General features: G+C 41.2%; 1 protein-coding gene across 8 annotated transcripts in view; it reads left to right on the top strand.

Annotated features, from left to right (window-relative positions):
* The window catches only part of KLF12 (KLF transcription factor 12), a 254,973-nt gene extending 232,806 nt beyond the window's left edge, over positions 1-22,167 (top strand). For all 8 annotated transcript variants that reach the window (XM_065055600.1, XM_065055571.1, XM_065055564.1 and 5 more), the window contains one exon: positions 13,060-22,167. In XM_065055600.1, coding sequence (XP_064911672.1) covers positions 13,060-13,241 — 182 coding nt within the window. In that variant the 3' untranslated portion in view covers positions 13,242-22,167. The remainder of the gene's footprint in view (positions 1-13,059) is intronic.
* Positions 22,168-22,985: the final 818 nt, after the last annotated feature.

Below are 22,985 nucleotides of genomic sequence, written 5' to 3'. Positions count from 1 at the left end.
AGCTTGAATCACGCATCGCCTCTCCAGCCAGAAAAACTGCAGGTGAAACCTGGAATCCTCAGAGCATTTCGTAAATCACAAGCACTGGTATTAAATTTCTCTTTCTAGTATCAGCTTCTTCTTGTTGTTTTGCCAGATCGTCAAATGGAGCTATCAGGAGGTATCGGGTGTGATGGAGAGCCTGCGAGGCTCGCGGGCAATCCCGCAGCTCAGGTTTATCAACTCTTTCCGCGAGGAGAAACTGTGAGAAATTGGCTCACTCGGACTTGTGTTGAGTTAGTTTCTGCTTCAGTGAACTTAAAGAAAATTACTGATGCGTGACTCTACAAATAAATGATCTTTCAAAATAGACAAGCCAGCAGCCCTGGGTTGCATTCTCAATCTGCGTGTGTCTGCGCTGCGCTGGGGGAAGGTGCCCGTGTCAGCCCCGGGAGCGGGGAGAGCTGCAACTTGCCTGCTTCAGTTTGCTGCTTTTACCTTGAAGGTGGAAACAGGAGCAGTGGTCGTGTTATTTTATGATACGTCTTGCTATTTCAGGTCTTTTAGGCAGTACTAAATTTGCCATCGACACTTCCAGTAGGACAGCTGAACATTGCAGACCAAGTGGTACTTGTTCCTTCCACTGGGTTTTTTTTGCCCCATCAAAATTTCACTCTAAAAGTATTCAAATTTATCATAATGAATTGCTGTTTCCTTTTCTGCTAGCCCTCCTTTGTGAAATATCTACAGACTGTTCTCTCTGAAGAGAGGTGATGAAAATTTTACATACTTTATATAAAACAAAGAGTCAAATCATGCCCTCTGTTGGGAAGCTTGATATTGGTTGTAGAAACTAGACTTAAATAACTGATCAGTGAAGCTGGTGAAACTGGAAATCATGGGTCTTTGAAAAATGTAAAATGCATTAAATAATTTCATTATTTTGGCATAAAGCAGGCAGATATTTTCATGCCATAAAACTGAGGACATGCATCTTGACCTCCTCTCTGGTTCGCAGGACATTTCTGAAATGTCAGCGGAAAGCTACAAAGTAATTTAAAATGTTTGCAATTTCCCTGCAAAATTTCCCTTGACTTGTCATTATTTTTCAGTCATCTGTAACTATGATGAAAATAGGTTTGTAAGCTAGATATGGTAAAGGTAGCAGAACAAAGCCTTTTGGTCACGACGTTTATCAGGTCAAATGCAAGGCAATAAACTCTGGGCTGAAATAATACCTTTCATTATAGCCTCAATCAGCATGATAGTTGTGGATAAAGGGTGTGTATGGAAAGATGAGAGGACAGGGGAGTCTGTTCTAGGGAGAGAGAAAACAAGAGCAAACATCCAGGACCCTTTGGGCTACTCGCCGTAACAGTGCAAGAGACATTAGAAAAGGAAAACACCTTTTGGATGGATGACAACGATCGTACGAAAAGCACATAAGCCCTTTTTTGTTCATTCTGGTTTCAGTTGCCTTGTTAATGCGTTAAATAATGAAAAGCAGGATTACCAGAAGATGGCGGGTTCTGGCTGCCCACAGAGACACTGCGGGGCAGTGGCTGCTGGCGGTGGGCGACATCCCAGGGCACACGTGTCACTCGCACCCGGTCACGGACAAATTGTCCCACTGACCAACCGTGGGCCTGAAAACCACTTTCATTTTTCATCCACAGGCTACTCAGTCTGCAGATCCTAGTGTGCAATGTTGTGTTTCAACCTGAACCATGGGCCTGCTGGTACCAAAGCTAACCTTTGCATATCATGACCCAGTTTTCATAGACGTCATCTGTCTCCTCTTAAATAGGGAGAGCATGTAAATTTGAGGCACGTTATGTAAATTGAAGAGGCAAATTACGCTGTCTGTTAGGTGGCCTGGTAAAGAAAACAGAGACTTGAAACATGTATAATGGATAGAACATGTGGAGGAGATTTAAAGCTCTTCTATTTTTTCTAAGTATGCAGAGTACACTGGGTGGTGTGAATGTGTCCCAAAGCGGTGACTGGCATGGGGACTGTGGCCTGAGAAATCTAACCAACCACATAGTCATTTAGAGGGAGATTTTGTTTGTCTTGGATTTCACATCTAAAATTGCCCGCAGCTAAATCTAGATGTAGCTCATTGTGGCTACCCTCCTACCGTATGGAGAAGCCCAAGGAATTTAAAACATTGTGTGAATCATCCTGAAGAAGTCAATAAAGAAAGAAGATGCTTGCTTAAAGCTCATGTGGGACGTCATTTTACAGCATCTGATATGGAAGAGATTGCTCTCTCTAACCTCCATAGCGTTTTATTGTAAAAGTAATCAGCATTGTGTATTTCTCTGCGACCTTATTTCAGTCAGTAGTTACTGATTCCTGCAGGAACGTGGCAGAGTGACTTTCTGAGGTCAATGTCAGCAGAAACCTGGGACTTTCCAGTTGGATTGAAGTGGGAATGGATTTAGTCTGTGAGCAAAGGGCATCGTATAGCCACAGCCGTGGCTTTGCTCCCACCTCCGAGGGGTGGAGGAGGGCAAGGGCTGTAACCAGAACACCTTTGGGGGTGCTCAGATTCTAGGCTGCGGCTGCTGCTTTTCACCCCTGAGCCCCAGCCAGCACCGGGTCTGAATTGCCCTTCTCAGCGCTGCTGCACAGGCTGAATAGCCTCCAGGCCAAATGGAGTTTTTTTAGTGTTTGGAGCTTTGTCCTTGATCAACGCCTGTATCATTCCTGAGAGATGAGAGCAAATACCTTTGCCACAGATGTAATGAAGCCTATTTGTCAGTGTCAGGGGGTCTTCAGCAGCGTTACGTGGAGACAGTAAACATCTCAGAAATGTGGTTTTGTACCTGAGAAAATGACAGCATTTCCTCCCCGGGATGTTCCTTTGTACCTGGGTTGAGGCACCACCCTAGAAAACAGAGAGGGCTAGTGAGTACACGGGTGTTTTATGTAGTCTGTACTTTTTCAGACATTGCGTTCTTCTCACTCACTGTTGCTCCATATATTATTTTAATATGAAAGGGCCCCTGTCATTAGTCTTTGTTCACATTTTCCTTTGAGCAATTTCATAGCAAGCTTAAGAAGTCAGAGGTACCAAAAAAGTTATTTTTGCTCTGTAGGTTTTAAAAAGCTATTCATTACCTGTTGTTTTCTTAAGGTCTGTTCAATGTCTTTTGCTAGCTATAAGTTCTAAAGCGATATTTACAGGTTTGTAATCCCTTCATTGGACAAACATTGGGAGGAAGCAGCATATTTTAAATAGTCCTTCTGAATTTGACTTGAACTGTGTAGATTTTTGGCCTGCTTTAAAATTAACATCTCTTTGTCACCTGCCCTCCAGACTCGCTCTTCATAAGCCCAGCTTCTTTTTTTCTCATGTCCTATGTGCTCCATAGGCCCTTGTCCCAGAGCTCTCCATCCTCCATGTAAATCTGACGGGTGTAAAAAGCTGCAACAGTAGGTTCACATGCTGTTCAGAAACTGGGAATTTAGACAAACAAACCCAACTGAAAAATTAATTTGCTTTAAATAAAATAGGAGGTTCTGTTTGTATTGGGTGATGCTTTTGTTTTTTAAGAAATACTTTATTTTAGTGTTTAAAATTTACTGCCAGTTTCAATAAACAGCAGAGCTTTCCAGTGTGGAAACCAGTAGATTTCATGGAAGTCTTCACTTCTAGCTTTTCTGCTCTTTATTCATGCAGCTTCTATTTAGAAGATAAACAGATTATTTAATAAATGGGGTTGCTGGAGCCTGAGCCTGTTCCCATTGATGTGACTGGGTTCAGATTCCAGGACAGAAATATATTTGAAAGCAGATGTCTGCTGGTTCAGTGTGTACCAGGTCTAAAGCCAGACTCACCAATGCCACCGCAACCCACTCAGGTGATGTTCAGTACTGGGAACCTCTGGATGTTGTGAGATAGTTGTCTGAGTCCAGCTACTTGCGGGCAGGTGTCCATACCGCAAGGAGCTTGTACATCCAGTTCTCTTCCAATAGCCGCTCTGTGGAAAGTTAAATGATTTCATTTCTGGCACATTTCGCGAGCTCTGAATTCACCTTACACATGGGGAGTCGTTCCTCTGCATTGTAGGTCTGATGCTGTGCCGATATGGAAGAGCGCCCACGTGGTTATTCCAAGGCACTTTGATGGGAAAGCAAAGTCTAATTGCCTCTGTGATTGCTCTCAGTCTCTAGGTTATGAAAAATATTTGCAACAGTGCCCCTTGACTTCATAAATATGGGGTGCATATGTGTTTTGTCTGTGTGTGGCACGAGGGAATAATGATGATTTCATTATGCAGAACAAAATTTTCTCTAAGTAAACCATTTAGTACTTAATACTCTACCTCCAAAGAACTGTAGTTCATCTAAGGTCTCAGGCACGATTGTGATCTACCCTGTGTAGCCCTGCAGTGGCATGAAGGCGAAAAAGACCTTTCTACTCCCATTACCCCCCCAGAATGCTTTCCCAGATGTTGCACCCAGACCTGGAGAAATAAATACGCACTCCCGGGTTTCCAAGGATGTTAACTCTTGCAGCCCCCTCCATCCGCGACAGAGGGAACGGGGCAGCAGCTTGCTACTGAAATGTCCATTACCGGGGATACCCCGTGTATTTCGGGAAGCACATCTGGAGTTGCTCATGCCCATCCTGTCCTTTCCAGTGCAGCCTTTGATCAGAAACATGGTTTTTGAGAGCAGAGCATGCTCAAAATTAAAAGTAAGTTTCACAAAAGCCTTTTTTTTCATGTTATATTCAGGTAGAGGCAAAGCCTGAAAACTAGTGTTCTCAATTTTCATTTTTTGCAAATAAGTACTTAGAAAACTGAGGAAATGTTACAGAACATCTCACTTCCTGGGAAAGGAAAATTGTCGGATGGCTCCTGTGTAGGACTGGAGCTTATTTTCTGCACTTCAGTGTTTTCTCCACGTAGAATATGAAATTTTGTGGTGTCTTGATCACATTAATGATCTTTTCCCGGTTTCTTTACCCCATCAAGTGTATGTTTGTCAGTTAATATTTTTCTTTAGTACCATATGTATTTATTCTGTATTTTTTGGTGATTAAAAAGAAAAAAAAAGTTATCTCTTCATTTGGGAAATTTAACTCCATTCACAACTCATTTACTCAAATGGGAGTTGGGTTTTTTACTGCTCTGTTTCTGCGAGCAGCCCAGCCCACCAGGTTCTCATCCTCTGCTTAAGCCTGACTTCTAGTGCAGTGCAAACAGTGTTTGTTTGTTTATTCCTTTGGGGTTTTCTTTGTTGTTTTATTTTATACAACTAGTGGAACGTTTAACTTTTATACTTAGAAACATCAGTATTGCTCTTGGTAAATGTGGTGGAGCAATCCCTGGAGCATCCAGGAGGAGTGACGGTGGCAGGATCAGAGGCAGATGGAGAGGGAAGTGTCACTTGTTTGGCATCTCCCCCGCAGTTATGGACCACAATGAAGGGAAGGTGTTCTGTTTGGGGAGGCCAGACTGAAACCCAGGCCTACAGCGCCCCAGGTAAAGAGAGTCGGTGTGCCCATCTGCTGGCACTCTCTGCGCACCTGGTTGCTGATGGTAGCGCGGATCTGTTACATCACCTTTCCCAAATACTTTAGTGAGACGAGGCTGCCGTAAAAGGAAAAATCTCAGCCTTCCCCATGGCACTGCAAATTCGGTAATCACATATGTTTGCTGTGGCTGGAGGGAAGGAGAAAACTTCATGCCATCTTCCACTGCATATGTAGTCCCATACATTTGCTGTGGCTGCAGGGAAGGAGAAAACTTCATGCCATCTTCTGCCCCATATATATTTTTTAAAATGATATATTAACTGTATATACACTTAACATATACTTAAATATTTATATGTGTACAATGTCATGCAGGAAAAATTTATCAGGAAGGGTGATAAAATATTATTTATCATCTACTCTTGGGATTTTGTCTGGCCTCTGGATTCAGGTGCAGAGGATGAGCCGTTTTACCTTTCCCAACATTTTATTTGTTCTGTTTTTACAGGAGTTATATTTATTGTTTTACATCAGCAATGCCCTTGGCAATGTACATATCCCAGAGTGTTAATTCATTTGTGTCTCACATAGTGCTAGGTTTGTCCCATCGCAGGGCAGTCTTTGTGCAGAAGCCCAAAAGAGAAAATGAGGAAGAAAAGTTTATTTGATTCCCCCTCTTCATTTCCCTCCTGTGTGTGTGATGACGTAACACAGCTGAGATGGATGTAATGGATTTGCCTTCTTAAATTACAGATAATCGAATTTTGTGAGTCTGGTCAAAAAGGCTTTTTTGCTGGGATTTGTGTTAAAATCGCAGTGAGCTGAGGCAGCCGCATACCTGGTGGGGCATGTGGGACAATATGAAAGAGAGCAAAGAGAAAAGGTTGCTGAAGACAACAGTGGTTGCAAGACCACTGGCCTTGCAGCAGGAGTGAGAGGAAGGTCTGGGATGGCAACCAGGACCCAAGCTCAGCAGTGCAGTGAAATGAGAAGTTAGTTGTGTGTTGCCATGTGGGAAAAGGACTCGTGCCTGAATTATCTGGAAGTGGAGCTTGTAAATAACCGGTTCAAGAAGAGCTGTCCAAAGGGTGATGAAGTTCTGCTTCTTGTTTTAGGTTGTAGGTTGTCACTGTATTTTTGAATTGAATAAATGGTTTTGTTCCCAGTTTTCACATTAAGAAACCATGTCCCTGGAATAAAAAACCTGAATTTCAAGACGTGTTACAGTCAGCACAGTATGTTCCTGTTCTGCCTATAGAAATTATTTTCCCAGACTTTCTAAACTGATAAGAAACTTTAATCTCTTCCCAGAAAGATATTTTATTTGCGTATTTTAACAGTATTGAAATGCAAAAGTCAAATTCAGTGTGGTCATCAAAGACATACGGTGAATCGGTAACTTGGAAACAGAGATCCCAAATGACCTTCTGAAGGACATCTAAATAATTGAATTGGACTTTCACATCAAAATGACTGAAAATATTTCCAACTTCTAAGGGGATGAAACCAAGATCTTGCAGTTTCATTACAGAAAGGTGTTCCCAATATGTCAGTCATAACATTGCTGTGCATTTTCTCTGCAGTTTTGGGAAGGCTCGCTGCATGCTCACTGGGTTGCTTTTCCTACCTGCAGAATGGACACGATATTTGTTCCACAGTGCCATTATGAAGACAGACTTTTAAGAAGTACTATACTTATTGGAAGAAAAAAAAATGAGCTTTATAAGGCACTTGGAAGTTGGAAAGTGCTTTATAAGTACTCTGGTATTTTTTCATTAAAAATTATAAAAATATCACACCAGATATAAGAGTTATTTTTCACTTTCCCCTGTGTCTAAAAGCGAAGCTGCCCTCTTTCTCTTGGAGTGCTTGAGGCTGTTCATTATCAGATAGTGGTTTTGCTGTAAAAAGATAATTTTCTGCCTGAAGTTGCTTATTTTTAGTAGAAATGCAAAATCTAATTAGCCATCATTTGTGGTTTCCAATTTATGATCCCTTCCAGAGTCCCATCAGTGTAGGTGCAGCGTGACTGTCCCGTATGTTTCAGAACAATTCTGGTGTTTACATGGGAGCTGAAACCAGACGACATAAATCCACACTTTGTATGATAATATCCTGTAGCAGAAAGCAAACTGGGAACCACCAGGAGATGTCCTCAACCCTGAAAAGCTGCAAATCCATTGACTTCGACTAGAAAATTTAACATCATCAGACAGAGGCAGAGGCATGCTTGCTGAATTATTTCTTTTTGTTTTTCAACTTACTATGGGCTAAACCCTTAGGGCCTCACTCTGGTTTTCTGTGGGGAACACTCCTCCAAGAGTAATGGCAATAGAAACTCTGTATAAAGATGTGGCTGTAGATAACAGGGCTGGGCAAGTGCCACCTGTTACACCATAAAAGTTTGACTCAGAACAATTCTATTTCATCAGTGGAGTGAGGGCCGGCATCTCCCCTGTGCTCCCACCCTCCCAATTTGGAAACTATAAATGATATTTTGTTTCCAAGTGATTTTCTAGCCTTGTCCTTCTCAAAAGTGGAATATCAGCATGTGACTCTTTCACAGGGTGTTGAAAGCTTAAATACAGAAAAATCTGGCCCATACCCCTGAACAGTCCCTTAATATGTATTTTCTAGTTGATTCTAGTTGATTCTTATTTGGAATGAAAATGTGACCAGTATTTTAAAATGTTGAGCACTGTTGCAGGAAGGGGCCGCAGAGAAGTGATGTAATAACTCGAATTCATGGTAAGAATTACATGTGCAGAAAAATTAGGAAGATGGGAATCTCTGGAGAGGACACAAATGAGAAGGGACGTAATACCAGGGAGAGAGGTGAGTGGATGTCAGAGAAAGAAATTGGTTTAGAACTTGATCACTGGGATGTTTTCTGTCCGGGTAGGAGATGGTGTTACCTCATCATTACTTAATGACATGGTTGCCAAGAGCCTGCTAAACTCATGAATAAATGAAGCTTAAATAACACACAAATGAAAGGAACTGCAAGTGCGCGGGGAGTACACACAGCATCTGCAATTGCCGTAAATAAAGTTTCTTGCCTAGGGAACATTAGCCCGGCTGTTTCCTGGAGCTCCAGAGCAGTTTGCCTGCTGGCAGAATAACCCGTAACTATTTACATGGTGGTTTTGTGGTGCCTGTCTTTGAAGCATCTGGCATCAAATACCACGATACCAGCTAGTTGATGGGCAGAGGATAACTGCCAAGGAACGTACCATGAGGGAAATTCTGCCCAGGATAGAACAGACCCCAGTCCCTTCATCTGTTCCATGGCCTGGTCTCCTGCCGGCACACACATAGGGGTTGTTTGGTTTTTTTTAAGGAATATGTGAATGTCATCAGGTAAAAGTTTTGAAAGAGATTTATTTACTTGGGTGAATGATCTTTCAGATGTTAGAGTGTATGAATAAGGGTACGGGAAGAGAGATGTTGGGCTGTGGGAAGGTTTGGAAAATTTTGGAAGGATTGGCTTGGCAGTGGTCATTGGTCAGCATTATTAATTCATTATTTGCTTGAGTTTAAGGAGATTTAATGAGTAACTGTTGTAACTATGTTCTTAAGTGCTTAAGTGAGAAGAGTCGTAAGGTAGAAAAAACAGTATGTTAAAAGTAATTAAACTCATTTCGATTGTGCCATCTAGAGTACAAAAGGCAAAGTTTTGGAGAGCTCTTAGAAATAGATATTTTGTTAATAGAAGATTAAAAAAAATACTAGTTCCATTTGAGATTTGAGTCATACCTCTAAAACTTCATAACTGACTTCTACAAACAATAGAAAATACTAATTTTCTGCAGGGAACTGTCTAGAAGAACTTCTTCATGCTCCAGGGTCCTCCTTGGTCCATATAAATGCATGCCATGGCATACTGTTCACTGTTCATGCTGTCCATGTATTGTGAGACAGGGCTGTGGAATAGTGTCAGAATACAATTTTTCTGTGCTTTAGGATCTTTTTGTCAGTTTTCAGGACAAAACAATAGAGCTCTCAAAGACAAGTGCAAAAGTAGAGGGTCAGCTCCCATTAATACATTCACAGCTTCAGGCATTTACTGTTAAATGGGTAACTTCTGTAAGTCTAAAGCCTTAAAGATTCTGAAAACTGAACTAACGGGGTTTTGTCTTTTTCCAGTTTTCTTCTTCTCCTCGTGCAGATTGCTGCAGGTTCTTATTCTCTTTCTGCAGCTCTTTTGACTCCTGTTGTCTAAAAATCATGCACTGTTTCATCTTCTCATTCATTCCCGTGTTTCCACCATCCTGGGCAAGACTCACCTGCTCTTAGAGCTGAGGGAGAATTCGAGTGTCGGGGTGTATGACAGTAACTCTGCACCCTTGCTCCCATGGCTGCCGAGCCATCGAAGGAGCAGAAACCTGCCCACGCTTTGAACCTGAGAGTTTCTTAGATACTTAAACTCAAGGGCTCACAAAGAGGCAGAAGTATCTGAGTCAAAATGGTTGAGTATTTGACTTCACTGCAATCCAGTCTTGAAATGTCAATGTATATATATATATATCTATATACACGTATGCACTAGGGCTAGTTTCTTCCAATTAACAAACTAGTTTTGTCCACCTCCTCACTCACCCTTTTCTGGGTTGCTGAGGTCCAGCCTCTCTGTGTTGATTATACCGAGAATTTCACCTGTGAGTGCTCAAGTTGATCAGCCAAAGCTGGTGTGTGCTATCTTGACACCAGATTCCCATCCACTAGCAGTTCTGCTCCTGCTGGTCCTTTCTCCATCCTTTGAACTCCTGGATCTTCTGCCTTTTACAAACTCAGTGGTCAATCTTCATGTCTGGGATGTTAATAAAAGGTTAAGAGTTAGTATAGTATTGCCTATGAAGAACATTTTTTTCTAGCACTTTTCCATCCATAGATAATAGAGGTGTTTAACAGAAAATTAATATTTTTATTCTTCCCCTAAAAATTAAGTTTGCATAAAATTTTGTTGATTATTCTTAATGAAAGATCATGCCTTTCACACTTCACAGTGGTTTTTTTAAGGTGCATGTGAGTGGATGTCTTCGGAGTAATGCTGCTTTGCCTGTTTTTTCTTTGGCTATACACATGTAATTAATTGAAAATAATGAAAGGTCTTCTTAGATTGAGCTTGTAAGAGCAATTTTTTTTTTTTTCCTTGTAAATAGCTTGAGAGGAATGCGGTTAGTCCTGTCTTGTTTGTGTAGCTCTATAGGGGCTGGGTTAGCAGGACTCGCTGAGGAGGGAGGCTGGAAGCAACACCTCGGAGCTCCAGCTGAGTGACCCACGCTTATGTCCTTCCATCAGCTCACTCGCTTTTTACCCAAAGTGTTACTGTTTAAATGGACGAACAAACTATTTCTGATATTTCTCTTTCACCAGCCATCCCTCCCTGCACTGGTTCTCCATTTGTATTCTGCCAAGGGAAGGAAGATCTGGGATTTGTGTAGCAAAGAGGCCATTGCAGGGGGGAGGATATTGGGGCAGAGAGAGACTTTGAATTTCAGATGCTTTTAAATAACAATCCAGAGCTTAGGAAATACCTCCTCATTTTGCTCTGGAAGTCTCTGTGGTCAAAGAAACCAATTGAGGAAGTATCCAGAGTCTAATAAAAAAGAGACTTTTTAAAGTACATTGAGGATGGAGAGGGCAGGTGCTCCACTTGGAAACTCCTGATGCGGTGTGACGAGGCCATTAGGATGGACCTCCCAGGTCGAATGGGGAGGCTGCTGTATTATAGCACCAACTGTTTGTGGCAAGGCCACATGTGTAAGACAGTTTGGTGTTGAATCTGAACACATTTTGTCGCATTTTGTCATTGGCAAGAGCATACAACCCACTATCGGCCATGTAGCTCGTGCCCATCCAGCTCATGGCAGCTGCCAGATTCCAGGTGCCCAATGCTCTGGCCACCCAGGGGCAATAAACACTATTTGGTGCCTTGTGCTTGGCTGAGGACTGTAAAATCATCTAGGCTAAGTTGCTGCTGATGCAGCCGTGGGCTGTGGTCACCTCAGAGCCTGGATTGCTGGGTTCTTCTTACCGCAGCTGTTCCCCACCCCGGTCTGACATCAAAACTGCAGCAGAGCCCAGATGGTGCACAGAAGGTACCGACCCAAGGAGCTCAGATGTTGCTGACAGCCCTGCTGACATGCCTGTACAGCATCCCATTTCCTTACGGAGGCACCCGTGGCTGTTTCAGCTGGACTTTTCAGGGCTGTTTGAACTTTGTGATGATATTCTTACTCTGGAATTTTCTTTTGAAACTGAGAGCTCTCAGCAAAGCATTTATTGACTCGCGAAGAGACGCACGGAGGGAGGTGCTGCCTACGACAAAGCAAGTGTTGTGTCACTGGTTCGATCAATTGAAATAGCTCCTTGCAAGCTGCCTGTGATTCTGAAGAGAGAATAAATAACTCAGGAATGACTGTGCCTGACGAAGGAAATGGTTGTTGCAGAGATGCTCTTGTGTTGTCCTGGTGGTGATTAGCTGTTTTCCAAAAGGGAGTTAAAAAAGTCATTTTTTGACACACCAAAGAGAGATACATACGGACCTCACACAGTTTCCCTCAGTTTTGGGGCATGCTCAACTCTGGGATCAAAGCAACTGCCAAGAGCATTTAACATGTAGATATTGAGGGCGGGTGATAGAAATCACAAATACCTGTAACCTACAAACATGACAAAAAATGGGGGTTTATAACATTTTGCTTTATGAAAGCACAAAATGCAATTTTGCTGTAATATTCTTTTCCTCTGACATGATACGACACAGAATGTGGGGCACGCCTCATACTTACCTTTAAATAAAAAGTAGAGGGTGGGAAGAATCTGCACTCAAAAATCTGCACTCATCCCAAGTCTGATCTTATTGAAGTAAAAGGGTATTTATCAACAGCATTGTGCAAATATCACAGTTTGTTTGGGATTGGAAGGGGCCTCAAAGTCTCGTGGCTGAGTACATTTAAAAATTTTACACTGTTCCTGGTAACATCTTAAACGCAAAATTAATTTTACTGAAAGTAAGTGCAATAAATAATGAGGAATTTTTTATGTTTGATTGGGAAATCGTAGTTCATTTTTACCAGCTTGGTAAGAAATGTCCTGCAGTGTTGTTTACACAAATAATAAGAAACCTTCATAAACTTCATAAAAATTATTGAACGTCTGTGGCAGCCTGTGATAAATTGCCAAAATATTGGGAAATCTGGCCATTTTGGGAGAAAGTGTAGCCTGACGAGATGAGGGTAGCAAACTCATATGATAATCATGGGAATAATTACACAGCCCTTTGTCCTGATGTTAATCCCCGCATCACCCCTGCAAGGTAGGATCTATATTGTTGCCTTAATCCTGTTGATTTTCTTAGTCATGTGAATGCCAGAGGAATGATAAATCTCAAGGCCTTTTCCTTATATTCAGCAGATTTGGTACCTCGTAATTGTGTAATTTGGCCTAAAGCAACCCCTGGGCGGTGGGTGTTGATGGGAAGTGTGCGGGGTGGGGGGGGGTTGTGGGGATTAAGAGCAGCAAGGGGAAAATCACCACCTGTTTTTCCTCCTTCCCCCCTCCCCTCTTTCTTTTGTCTCCCCCAGGAGAAAAACCGTACAAATGTACCTGGGAAGGCTGCACCTGGAAGTTTGCTCGCTCCGACGAACTGACGAGGCATTACCGCAAGCACACGGGAGTGAAGCCGTTCAAGTGTGCAGACTGTGACCGCAGCTTCTCCCGCTCAGATCACTTGGCGCTCCACCGCCGCAGGCACATGCTGGTTTGAGAAACGCTACCTGTTCCAGCCGAGTTTAAGAGCTGGGTCTCTTAACTACCCGGAGTGGATTCAGCAGGGCTGAGTCCCCCCCACCCCCTCTACAGTGTTAACAGGCAGGGCTTTCCCTGATGTCCGTAACAAAAAATAATAACAGGAATTTAAAGAAAAAAAAAAAGCAGGAAAAGAAGTGCCACTCTTCTCCTCGCCATCTGAAGTTAACCCTGTCTGCCCCTCAGCATGGCTACCCCCTGAAAGTGTCACCACAGTCACCTGGGAAATAGCAGCCGAAATGCTACAGGAATGGGCATTATTTTACATGCTGCATCCTTTGACAAAAAATGTTTATAGCTTGTATGTTTTCTCAGCTGTCGAACATTTTGTTCCTGAAGAATCACTGCTGATTGGAGGATTAGATACCACAAACCGATGATGATGATGATGATGATGATGATGATGAGAGCAAGACCACTAAACCTTTATTATCCCGTCTTTTCCCCTTGTTTTGAATACCATCTGGCCGGTGTCAGCGTTGTGCCCGAGCTGTGCTACAGACAAGCTGCGTGTGAGTAGGCAAGAAGATTCTGCTGGAGAGGTCCCGCTGTCGGAGCTGAAGGGTCACTTGAGCAGACTTTTGCAATAACAATAGTGGCATTTTAATATTGTACCACAATTTGCCATTATGCCCTAGAGGACACCAGCCATTTAACCTTTTATCTCTTTTTTTTTTCCCTTTCTTTTCTTTTATTGTTGTTGTTGAAGTCTGTAAAATAAACAAGGGGCAGCAGCATTTCTGCTGAAAGTACAATATTAAGTATCTGTATTTTACCATGGGCTTATTTAGGACCATTTTCTGATTTGTATAGAAAGAGCTCATCTAAAAACTACTACCCTATTCTCAAAATACAGTTTTCTTTCATGTAGGTATTCTCTTCCCCACAACCATTATTTGAACACAAGGAAACATCTTAAAATCACTGGTACCATGGTTAGTGGTGTAGCCATTCTTGAAATGGAATTCAATGTACCAACAAAACGAAACAGAGAAGAAACGGCTGTATCTCTTGCAGAGAAAAAGCAATAATGAGTAAATTGGCTCTCGAGACAATAGTTTACCCCACGCCAACAGACGGGAGGGGTATGCAGAGGTAGGCACGTAAGATCATTTAAGTTAATCTTTCTGATGGTTTCACTGACCTGCTAGGTAGCACAATTAAGTACTTTCATTTCCTTCAACATAATACATGTGTCTGGAAAGCAAGAAAGATAAAGCACAGAACTGATCGTTGAGGACTCAGTGGGCGAACCGTAAGTTGGAAAGAGAAATGTTTCTGTGGCGGTGCTCTGCAAGACATTAGGTTTCTCCCTGGGAGTTAGGGAATAACAAGATTTTGCCAGCTGTGTAGTATCGTATAAATGGCCCTTTATATGGGTACCAGTGGCTGTCTCTGCTGGGATTTTCGATCCAAGCCTTTTCATATTAAATAAAAGGAAATTCTTGATCATTCCCATACAGCCCTGTAATTGTGAACCAATTTGTATTAATTTAATTACATAAGAAAGAGAGAAACTTTTAGTCATCAGTTGTTCATGCAAATGGAATAGCATTTTTCTGTTTTCTTTCCTTACGAGGATCTGCCTATTCAGCTAAATTTGACAAAGAGGAGGCTTGGCAAGATTTTTTAAGTGTTGAGATTTTTATAGCTTAGAGATGAAAGATGTATACATAAAGGTCTTTTGCAATGCATTTAATTATGAGTATTTGGTTCCAGGAATCGCACATATTAAACTTGTGATACCACTTGTTCATTTTTAAATGTTTGACCAGTCTGAATTAATCTCTGATTCCTGAAGTAACCGTAGTAATGTTGGGGGATTCTGAAATTTAGGTAATCTTTAAGAAAAAACAGCACAGACTACCCGTACGGATACTGAAAGCAATTACAGTTAATTGAGGATTAGTGTGACTGGGATAACACTTTATAACAGCATTCCAGGCCCTAGACTTTGATGGTCTTTAAAGACATTCTTAATATTCCGCGGTACCAAATATCTTATCAGCTCTCTGAAAGAAGAACTTCAATACCGGTAAAGCTCAGGCTTCCCTCTGCAGAGAAACCCAAGATTAATCATTTGCAGCCATTGTGGGAAAATTGCCTCTATCAATTCACATTGACTGTGTCGGTAATCAGCTTCCACCAAATTCAGGAACGTTTTGGTACCCAGCTCCAAATCAGGAATGAAGCAGAGGCACCGAGTGTTCGTGAAGAGGCTGCGATGGATCAGGGCTTCTGGACAGGCTGTGAGGCACCACAGGGCAGCAGACCTGGGCCTTTCCCAGCAGCGTCGCTGCTGTTGGTTTAAAAAAGTGGTTGTCGGTCATGGATTATGTCCCATGTCTGTCTTTTCTGTACTTCAGTATCGTCCCCTTAAATGGATCTGTTGTTCTCAGCGTTTAGGGAAAGAAGTCAGGTCAGGTAGAAGTCAATTGATAAAACTCTTTTCCTGCCCGAGAACGTTTTACCGACTAATTACTTGAATAGCAGTAATTTAGTTGAAGAACTGATGTCATACAGAATTCCTTTCAGACTCTGATGATTTTCTCCCACAGAAAGTTAAGCTTGTTTGACCAGAAACTCGCACGGTCATTCTGTTAGCATACAAGAGGAGCAGTGAGAGAGATCATCTCTGATGTTATTCACAAAGGCAGGGTATAACTGAGAGAGACCAGTGTCCTCTTTAGGCTTCCCCTGTAGTCAGTGAACAGAGAAAAAACTCCTCTGAGAGAAACTGAGAAGCCTTAAATTTCAGCATTCAGCTCTGAACTGCCCCAAGGAGGGGCATGTGTATCAGAGACCCTGGGGAGGCTCATCTCCCGAGGCTGGTCTGTGTGAATCCCTTGTCTTTCAGCTGGTTGCCCACTACTTGATGTGTAGGAAACACTGCAACAGAAAGAGGGCCTGCTTTTATTCAAGAAACCCCAAAGTGACATAGAGTCAAAGCAGCGCTCACGCCAAGGGGCACTGCCACAGAGCGTGTCAGTGGTAACAGAATGAAACCAAAAGGTAAAGGGGTGTACGCTAAATTTTCTCATTTCACAGGAAGTATATCCTCAGCCTTTCCAGCATCCATACGAGGGCTTTTTTGTGATGCTGTTACCTCTGGACAACTTACACTTCCAGCAGCAGTCCGCCACTGGGTTTCAAGCTACCCAGTATGGTTCTTGGCGAGTTTCTTATTCATAGAATCATAGAATGGTTTGTGTTGAAAAGGACTTTAAAGATCACCTAGTTCCAATCCCCTGGGCAGGGACACCTTCCACTGGACCAGGTTGCTCAAAGCCCCATCCGGCCTGACCTTGAACACTTCCAGGGATGGGGCATCCACAACTTCTCTGGGCAGCCTGTTCCAGTGCCTCAGCACCCTCACCGTGAAGAATTTCTTCCTCATATCTAATCTAAATCTACACTCTTTCAGTTTAAAGCCATTACGCCTTGTCTTATCACTACATGCCCTTGTCAAAAGTCCCACTCCAGCTGTCTTGTAGGTCCACTTTAGGTACTGGATGGCTGCTAAAAGGTCTTCCTGGAGCCTTCTCCAGGCTGACAATCCCAGCCTGTCTTCACAGGAGAGGTGTTCCAGCCCTCTGATCATCTTTGTGGCTTCCTCTGGATCGTCTGTTGGGGGCTCCAGAGCTGGAAAAAGAACTCCATGTGGGATCTCACAAGAGTGGAGTAGAGGGGCAGAATCACCTCCCTCGACCTGCTGGTCACACTCCTTTTTGCACCAGCATTTGCAGGCTTTGACCCAAAATACTCTGTGATGTTGTTTTCTGGTTTGTTTTCCCCTTCAGAAGTATTTTAAGAGAAGTTACTGTGTGTGAGGGGAGTATTTGGATTTGGAGCTGATGCCCCGCAGATTCTCAGGGTGTCCTTCTCTCAGTGGCTGCGTTTCAGACCCACCAAACTTGTGCTTATGCAAAGACCAAGAGCAATTGCTCCAGGGTGGTTTCCTCAAAAATCCTGGTGTCCTACCGCAGATCTGTGACATTTCCTAACTGTGGCAAAGGTCATATGTAGCATGCAGAAATATCAGATCTCATTCTTGACACAACACAGTAGGTCCATCTTAATTGAGCAGTTGGGAGAGGCAAATATTCAGCATCCCATTCTTTCAGAAAGACAGAGATATTATGCTTCTAAGTGTGAGTAAACATGGGTAGTATCCACTGTGCCCGTTACAGCTTACAAAGCAAGCTAGGCCACAAGGTGTCAGATTTCGTGTTTTCAAAAGGGTTCAATTGATTTGTCAGGAAATCTCAGTAGCCAGCATTATAGGAAAAAGTAAAGAGCAAACAGCTTTGATACAGAACTTTTTAAATTGTAAATTGTCATCGTTTTTTGAGCGCCTGTTTTATTCAACACTGTAAAATTGGCTCATTGCAACAGCAATTTATACTTGGGGATGAAGATGCAGTATTCCTTACTCTCTATCATGCTTACACAATTAATTAAATAGATTTAGACTGACCTGTATATATGATCATTTGCCGAAGTAATGTATAACAAAATTAACAGTGTTGAAAATTACATCAGTGATGTTGATGTCTGGGGTAAACTCGCAGTGCAGAGCATAGATAAATAGCTGGACAGCCTTTCTCCCCTCTAATGATGGGAATAACACTGATCATAAGTTTCATTTTCCATTAGCCGCATTGAAAATGTATTCTAGTTGCCATTTATAAATTTATCTTCTGATAATAAATGCTGTTTAATGGAACAAATCTCTTTCTCCTTTATTGAAGATGGGTACCTCTAAATCAGAGTCAGTTTCCCTATTAATATCCTGCTTATTTTTTACTTTGAATTTTGGTTTGGAAAGGTCAGTGTGTGAAACTGCATCTTCCACAGCAGACAAGTCTTGAGATTGTTCGGTAAATAATCCACGCTGGTCCTGTATGCTCATCCCTACACTCGTGCATATAAACCCCAGCATTTCCATGTTCCTCCACCCATGTGCAGGTAATAAACATGTTTACTTAAAAAAAAAATAATAATAATAAAAGGAAGAATTGGAAATAAACACTGTAAAAGAAAATACTACCTTCTTAAGTACTTAACTATCTCATGTTATTATTTCTTTGCCTGTGATTTATAACTGGAGAAGTGCACAAAGAAATTTAAAGATATTGTTATAATTTCACAGTTGTACTGTAGCATAACAGTTGCTGTGTAATATGTGCTTATGAAGTCATGCCCACTGGTACCTTGGAGAGCCTTAAATTCTGATCGGTTTCTGCAGTAAATCAGGTTTTAATACAAAAAATATAAGGATGCTGCATCTTTGTAAATCAAAATACCTTGAAAATATTCTACTAATAGCAGTTTAAATATTCTGTAACATACATAATAGTGGAAAAGTACTTTCAAATTCAAAAGTTTACATGGGGTGTGCATAGGTTCAATGAAGTACATTTTTAAAAATGTACTTTCATCAGGAAAACTGGTAAGATAATGTCTTGCAAAGCTTAAACACAAAATGTAAGAAGAATATGGATCTGTTTTGTCAGAGCATGTTTTCTCTGCAAAATGGAGTGGCCTCTTCTTTCCTGTTTCGCAGATGGCGTGTGATATAGCAAAGTCACACTGAGTCCTTCAGTGTCGAATAAGTCAACACTCAGAATGTCTTTGACTGAATAAAGGAAAAAAAGCAATCGAAATGAAAACCATGTGAAAGGTTTGGGGGTTTTTGTGTGGGTTGGTCGTTTCTTTTCTTTCTGGCATTTTACAGTGAAGTGCAGATACAGTAACAGCAAACTCTCATTTGGTTTTATTTCTCCTTGTATTTCCTTGACCATGATGCATCTTTAATAAAGGTTGCAGAGCTGAAACAGGCAGCTGCTCTTCGCTGATTCCAGGGGAGTTTAGTCTTCTAGGTGCAGTAGCATGGCAGCAAAATCAATTGTAGCAGGACAGTTGTGACATGTAAAATGCACACGTACTTCAGCAAGATAGCCTAAAAATTTTTTTAAAAGATGAAACAGAAACTGAAAGTGCCTGTAATTAGAACTGATGGGATGTTCCTATACTTTTACACAGCAATAACTTACAGAATTCTGTTAACAGTAAGGTGAAAATGAAATTTTACTCGGAGAACAATAATGCAGCACAGAAATAAACACAAAGTGCCATTTGTATTTTCACATGTTGAGATGTTGTGTTAGAGGTTTTAGTTATTTTCTCAGATAACATCTGTCATATACTTGTAAGAAAAAATTGAACCTTAGTTGACAAATTGCTCATATCCATATTGATTCTCAGTAGGTATGAATGGAGCTCATTGTCAAACAGTGTTTTAGGGCATTTCTTCCTAATTTATGTCTGATGTTCTGATGTATCTAGGGTATTCTCTAGTGAAATAATCCCAAAACCAGCAATAAGCCCAATGGGGCTTTTTTAAGGTATATGGTAGAATGAGGTTTCTCTTAAAAAATCCTCTACATCGAACTCTGGAAACTCAGAGTTCACCTTATGTCTCCTTCCTATTTGTCATGTAATGCTCATAGTATTTAAAATCATCTTAGAACTGGTTGGCTTCAGGAGTGGACAAAATATATCACTTACTTTTCTTTCTTTTGGGGACAAATGAGTGAAAAATTGGGGACTGTCAGTCTAGAGAGTATTTGAATAGCAAACAAGAAGTTGATATTCCTAAAATGGAGTAAGGATAATTTTATCTTGAGGGGCCTAAATATTTGTATCAATAGACTAATTGATATTACGAGAAACTGGTCAGCTGTGACTCTTCCACTCTTTTTGTTTTCTCAGTTATTATTTTTTCTTTATTCTGGTAGGTTTCTGAAACAAAAAAAAAAAAATGAACTGCTGCTAATGGATTCTTAAAATAGCAGTGTAATGCCATCCCTCATGGTTCTTCTGTTTCTAAAAAATGAATGTATTTGAGATCAAAATGTAACTGGTTGTCCTAGTACTTTTGCCATGGCAGATTGCTTTCCATCCTCTAAATGTGTACCTGTCGTTGATCCAGGCAGAGTTTTGGTTCTTAAAACTTCCACACTTTTGCCAAGACTTGTGCTGCCAGCAGTGGGTGGTTTCTGGAGTGGGAGGGTGGGCATTGGGATTTAATGCACTGAGGTAGGATTGGGTGTGCGTGAAGATGCTCATGTACAGAAGAAAGTGCAGGTGGAAAATCATTTTTAAAAAAGCACATGGATTTGCATGTAAAAACTAGATGTTTACGCATGTCCGTTAATCATGTGGCAAGACTGCTAGTTTAATAAGATCTTGTTTTTAAATATTAGCCACTGGTGGAAATAAATCCATCAGAACATGCGTGTACTTGCTCTGTCATACTGAGCTTAACCTCCAGATATTAAGCACATTAAAAAAACACAACTCATGCTGGGGATTTTAGGAGGGCACCAGGCAACGCGTCGTCAGAAGGACACAGGAAATATTCGTTCCTTACCTGGCACCTGGGCTGTGGTTGGTGAAGAGGGTTTGGTTCTTAGTTCTACGTGGAGGCACCTTTAGAAACCTGCAGTGTTGGGAGGATTGGCTGACGCCAGCCATACATGTGTTAGTTCTTTGGTAGGAAAAGGCACCTTGTCTTCACCATGCCAAAAATGCCATGTATGCATCTTATATTTTTCATTTTGAAAAGCCCACGGTTTATTTCTTTCCTCATCATCCTTTACATCGCTCCCTTGATAGTGTAAGTTCCCTGCTGAACACCCACACAGTGTGTTCTCTTGACCCACTGTCTGTCCCTAAAAAGTTGTATCTCCCATTTGCACTTGCAATAGAAAATACACAGAGGTAGTAATGAATTACTGAAGTTTCATGCACCATCAGCCTTAAGACCTTCAACCCACACACAGAGACACACACATTCATACGCTCAAGTGAAAGAGAGACTTGGACACTGCTATCAACATGTGAGGTCAAAAATAGTATTAAAATTGGAAAGTTCTTTCAGCTGTGTTTAGGAAGAAACAACAATGAAAAATACCGTTCTTGGCCAAGTCACTTATGGATGAAGCAAATTCCCCTATGGCATTGGTTGAACAAAATCCTGAGGATGGGGTTGCATTTGGCCCCAAGTCGTTCCTTCTTATCAAGTTATTATCGTTGTATGTACCCATGAGTGTTCATTTGATCCTCCTGTGTAAAAATACAAAAACATCCCTTAAGTTTACAAAGTGATTTATTTGGGATTGAAGCTTCACAGCAATGGAATTAGTATGTACGGCACCTCAATCTTTTTCCTAGATAAGATGCAAAAGGGAGGGTCATTATCGGTAACCCCATAGAGATAATAGTGTCAATAGAAGTCCTACACTTAAAAGGAATAAAAATACCAGTGCTAGCAAGCAAACATATTAGTTTCTTAAGTCTTTCTTTTGCCTTCTTTTCAAAAGCTTTTAAATGCAAAAATTACTTTTCTTCAAAAAAAAATAAAAGTAATCATCTGAAGATCTAATTTCCCAATAGTTTCCTCTGCATTTATATACTACGTAGTGCTTAGGCAACACCTATGTTATAAGTTTATTAATATTATGTAAGTGTTGTTCTTGTATTTATGTATAGTGTATGTATTGTAAATATACTCAGAGCTTTTTTTCCTCTTACTGTAAAATGGTGATTTTTGCCCTATGATAATGTAAAGGGAGTCCCCTAATGAAATTCTGTCAGAGGATGATTATTCCAGTCTATTCTCAAAGATTTAAATGAACAAGTGTTATCGTTTTTAATGGTGTCTCAGACATATTTTGTTGGTGCATTGCTTTTCTGTATTCAACTTTCCTATGAATTGAGCTGTGAATTGAAATAGAGTTTAAACCTTTAAATGTATGCATTTGTATAATTATCTGAATGGAGGCATGAAGGTTAAATAAAGCATTTTGTATGGAACAAAACCCCTAATTATTACTGTGGATGACTCAAACCTTCTGGAATACCCAGTTATTAACTTTTTTTAAATTAAACCTTTGTTAAAAAAATCTTTTCTATAAACATATAGTGATTTTTTTAATGGAATGTTTTCTTAAGAAATGGATTTTACTCGCTTTTCTGATTTTTTAAAAGCCATCATACAAAGTAGACCTTCTTTCTCCTTTCACAGTGTTTGTGCATCTGTGGCAAAGCTGGAACAAATAAAATAGCGCTCGGTAGTACAAACAGAAATGTCCTGGGATGATATAAAAATATTTTGCGTTACTATATAATCTGAGTTCCCGAAGTACTTTAAAAAGGAATTACCTGTCTGCCTGCTTTCTCTCGCCTTTCCCTGGGAAAGCTGGCACTGTTAATGTATAGCCTGCATAAGGTACCTGTGCGTCCCAGAGGGGCTGTGGCGTAAAGCGAGAGCTGCTGAAGGAGGCGGCGGTGCGCTGGAAACATCAGCTTCGTAGCAGTTTGAAGGGGGCTGGCATTTGTGGTTGTCCCTGGGGACGTTCTGAGGCCTGTGGGCTTCTCCATTGTGTCTGACCATCCTGCAGAGACCTACTCGAACACAAAGTTTGAGGACAACGGTGGGTATTGAGCCAGAGACTTGGAGCTGAACTTTGTCCCTAGTAGTGACATTTCTCCTTAAATGTGAATTTTCCCTTTCCGTTGCATTTCCATCCACTTGCTCTTAACTGATATGATCATTTATCTAACAAAAAACATAGTGTTACATGGTTACAGGCAGAGAAACAAGTAAACAAAGTGATTTGATTTGGGGACCTCTGAG

This window comes from Columba livia, chromosome 1 (assembly GCF_036013475.1).
Source record: "Columba livia isolate bColLiv1 breed racing homer chromosome 1, bColLiv1.pat.W.v2, whole genome shotgun sequence".
Classification (NCBI taxonomy): Eukaryota; Metazoa; Chordata; class Aves; order Columbiformes; family Columbidae; genus Columba; species Columba livia.
This window is presented reverse-complemented; position numbering and strand designations above follow the sequence as displayed.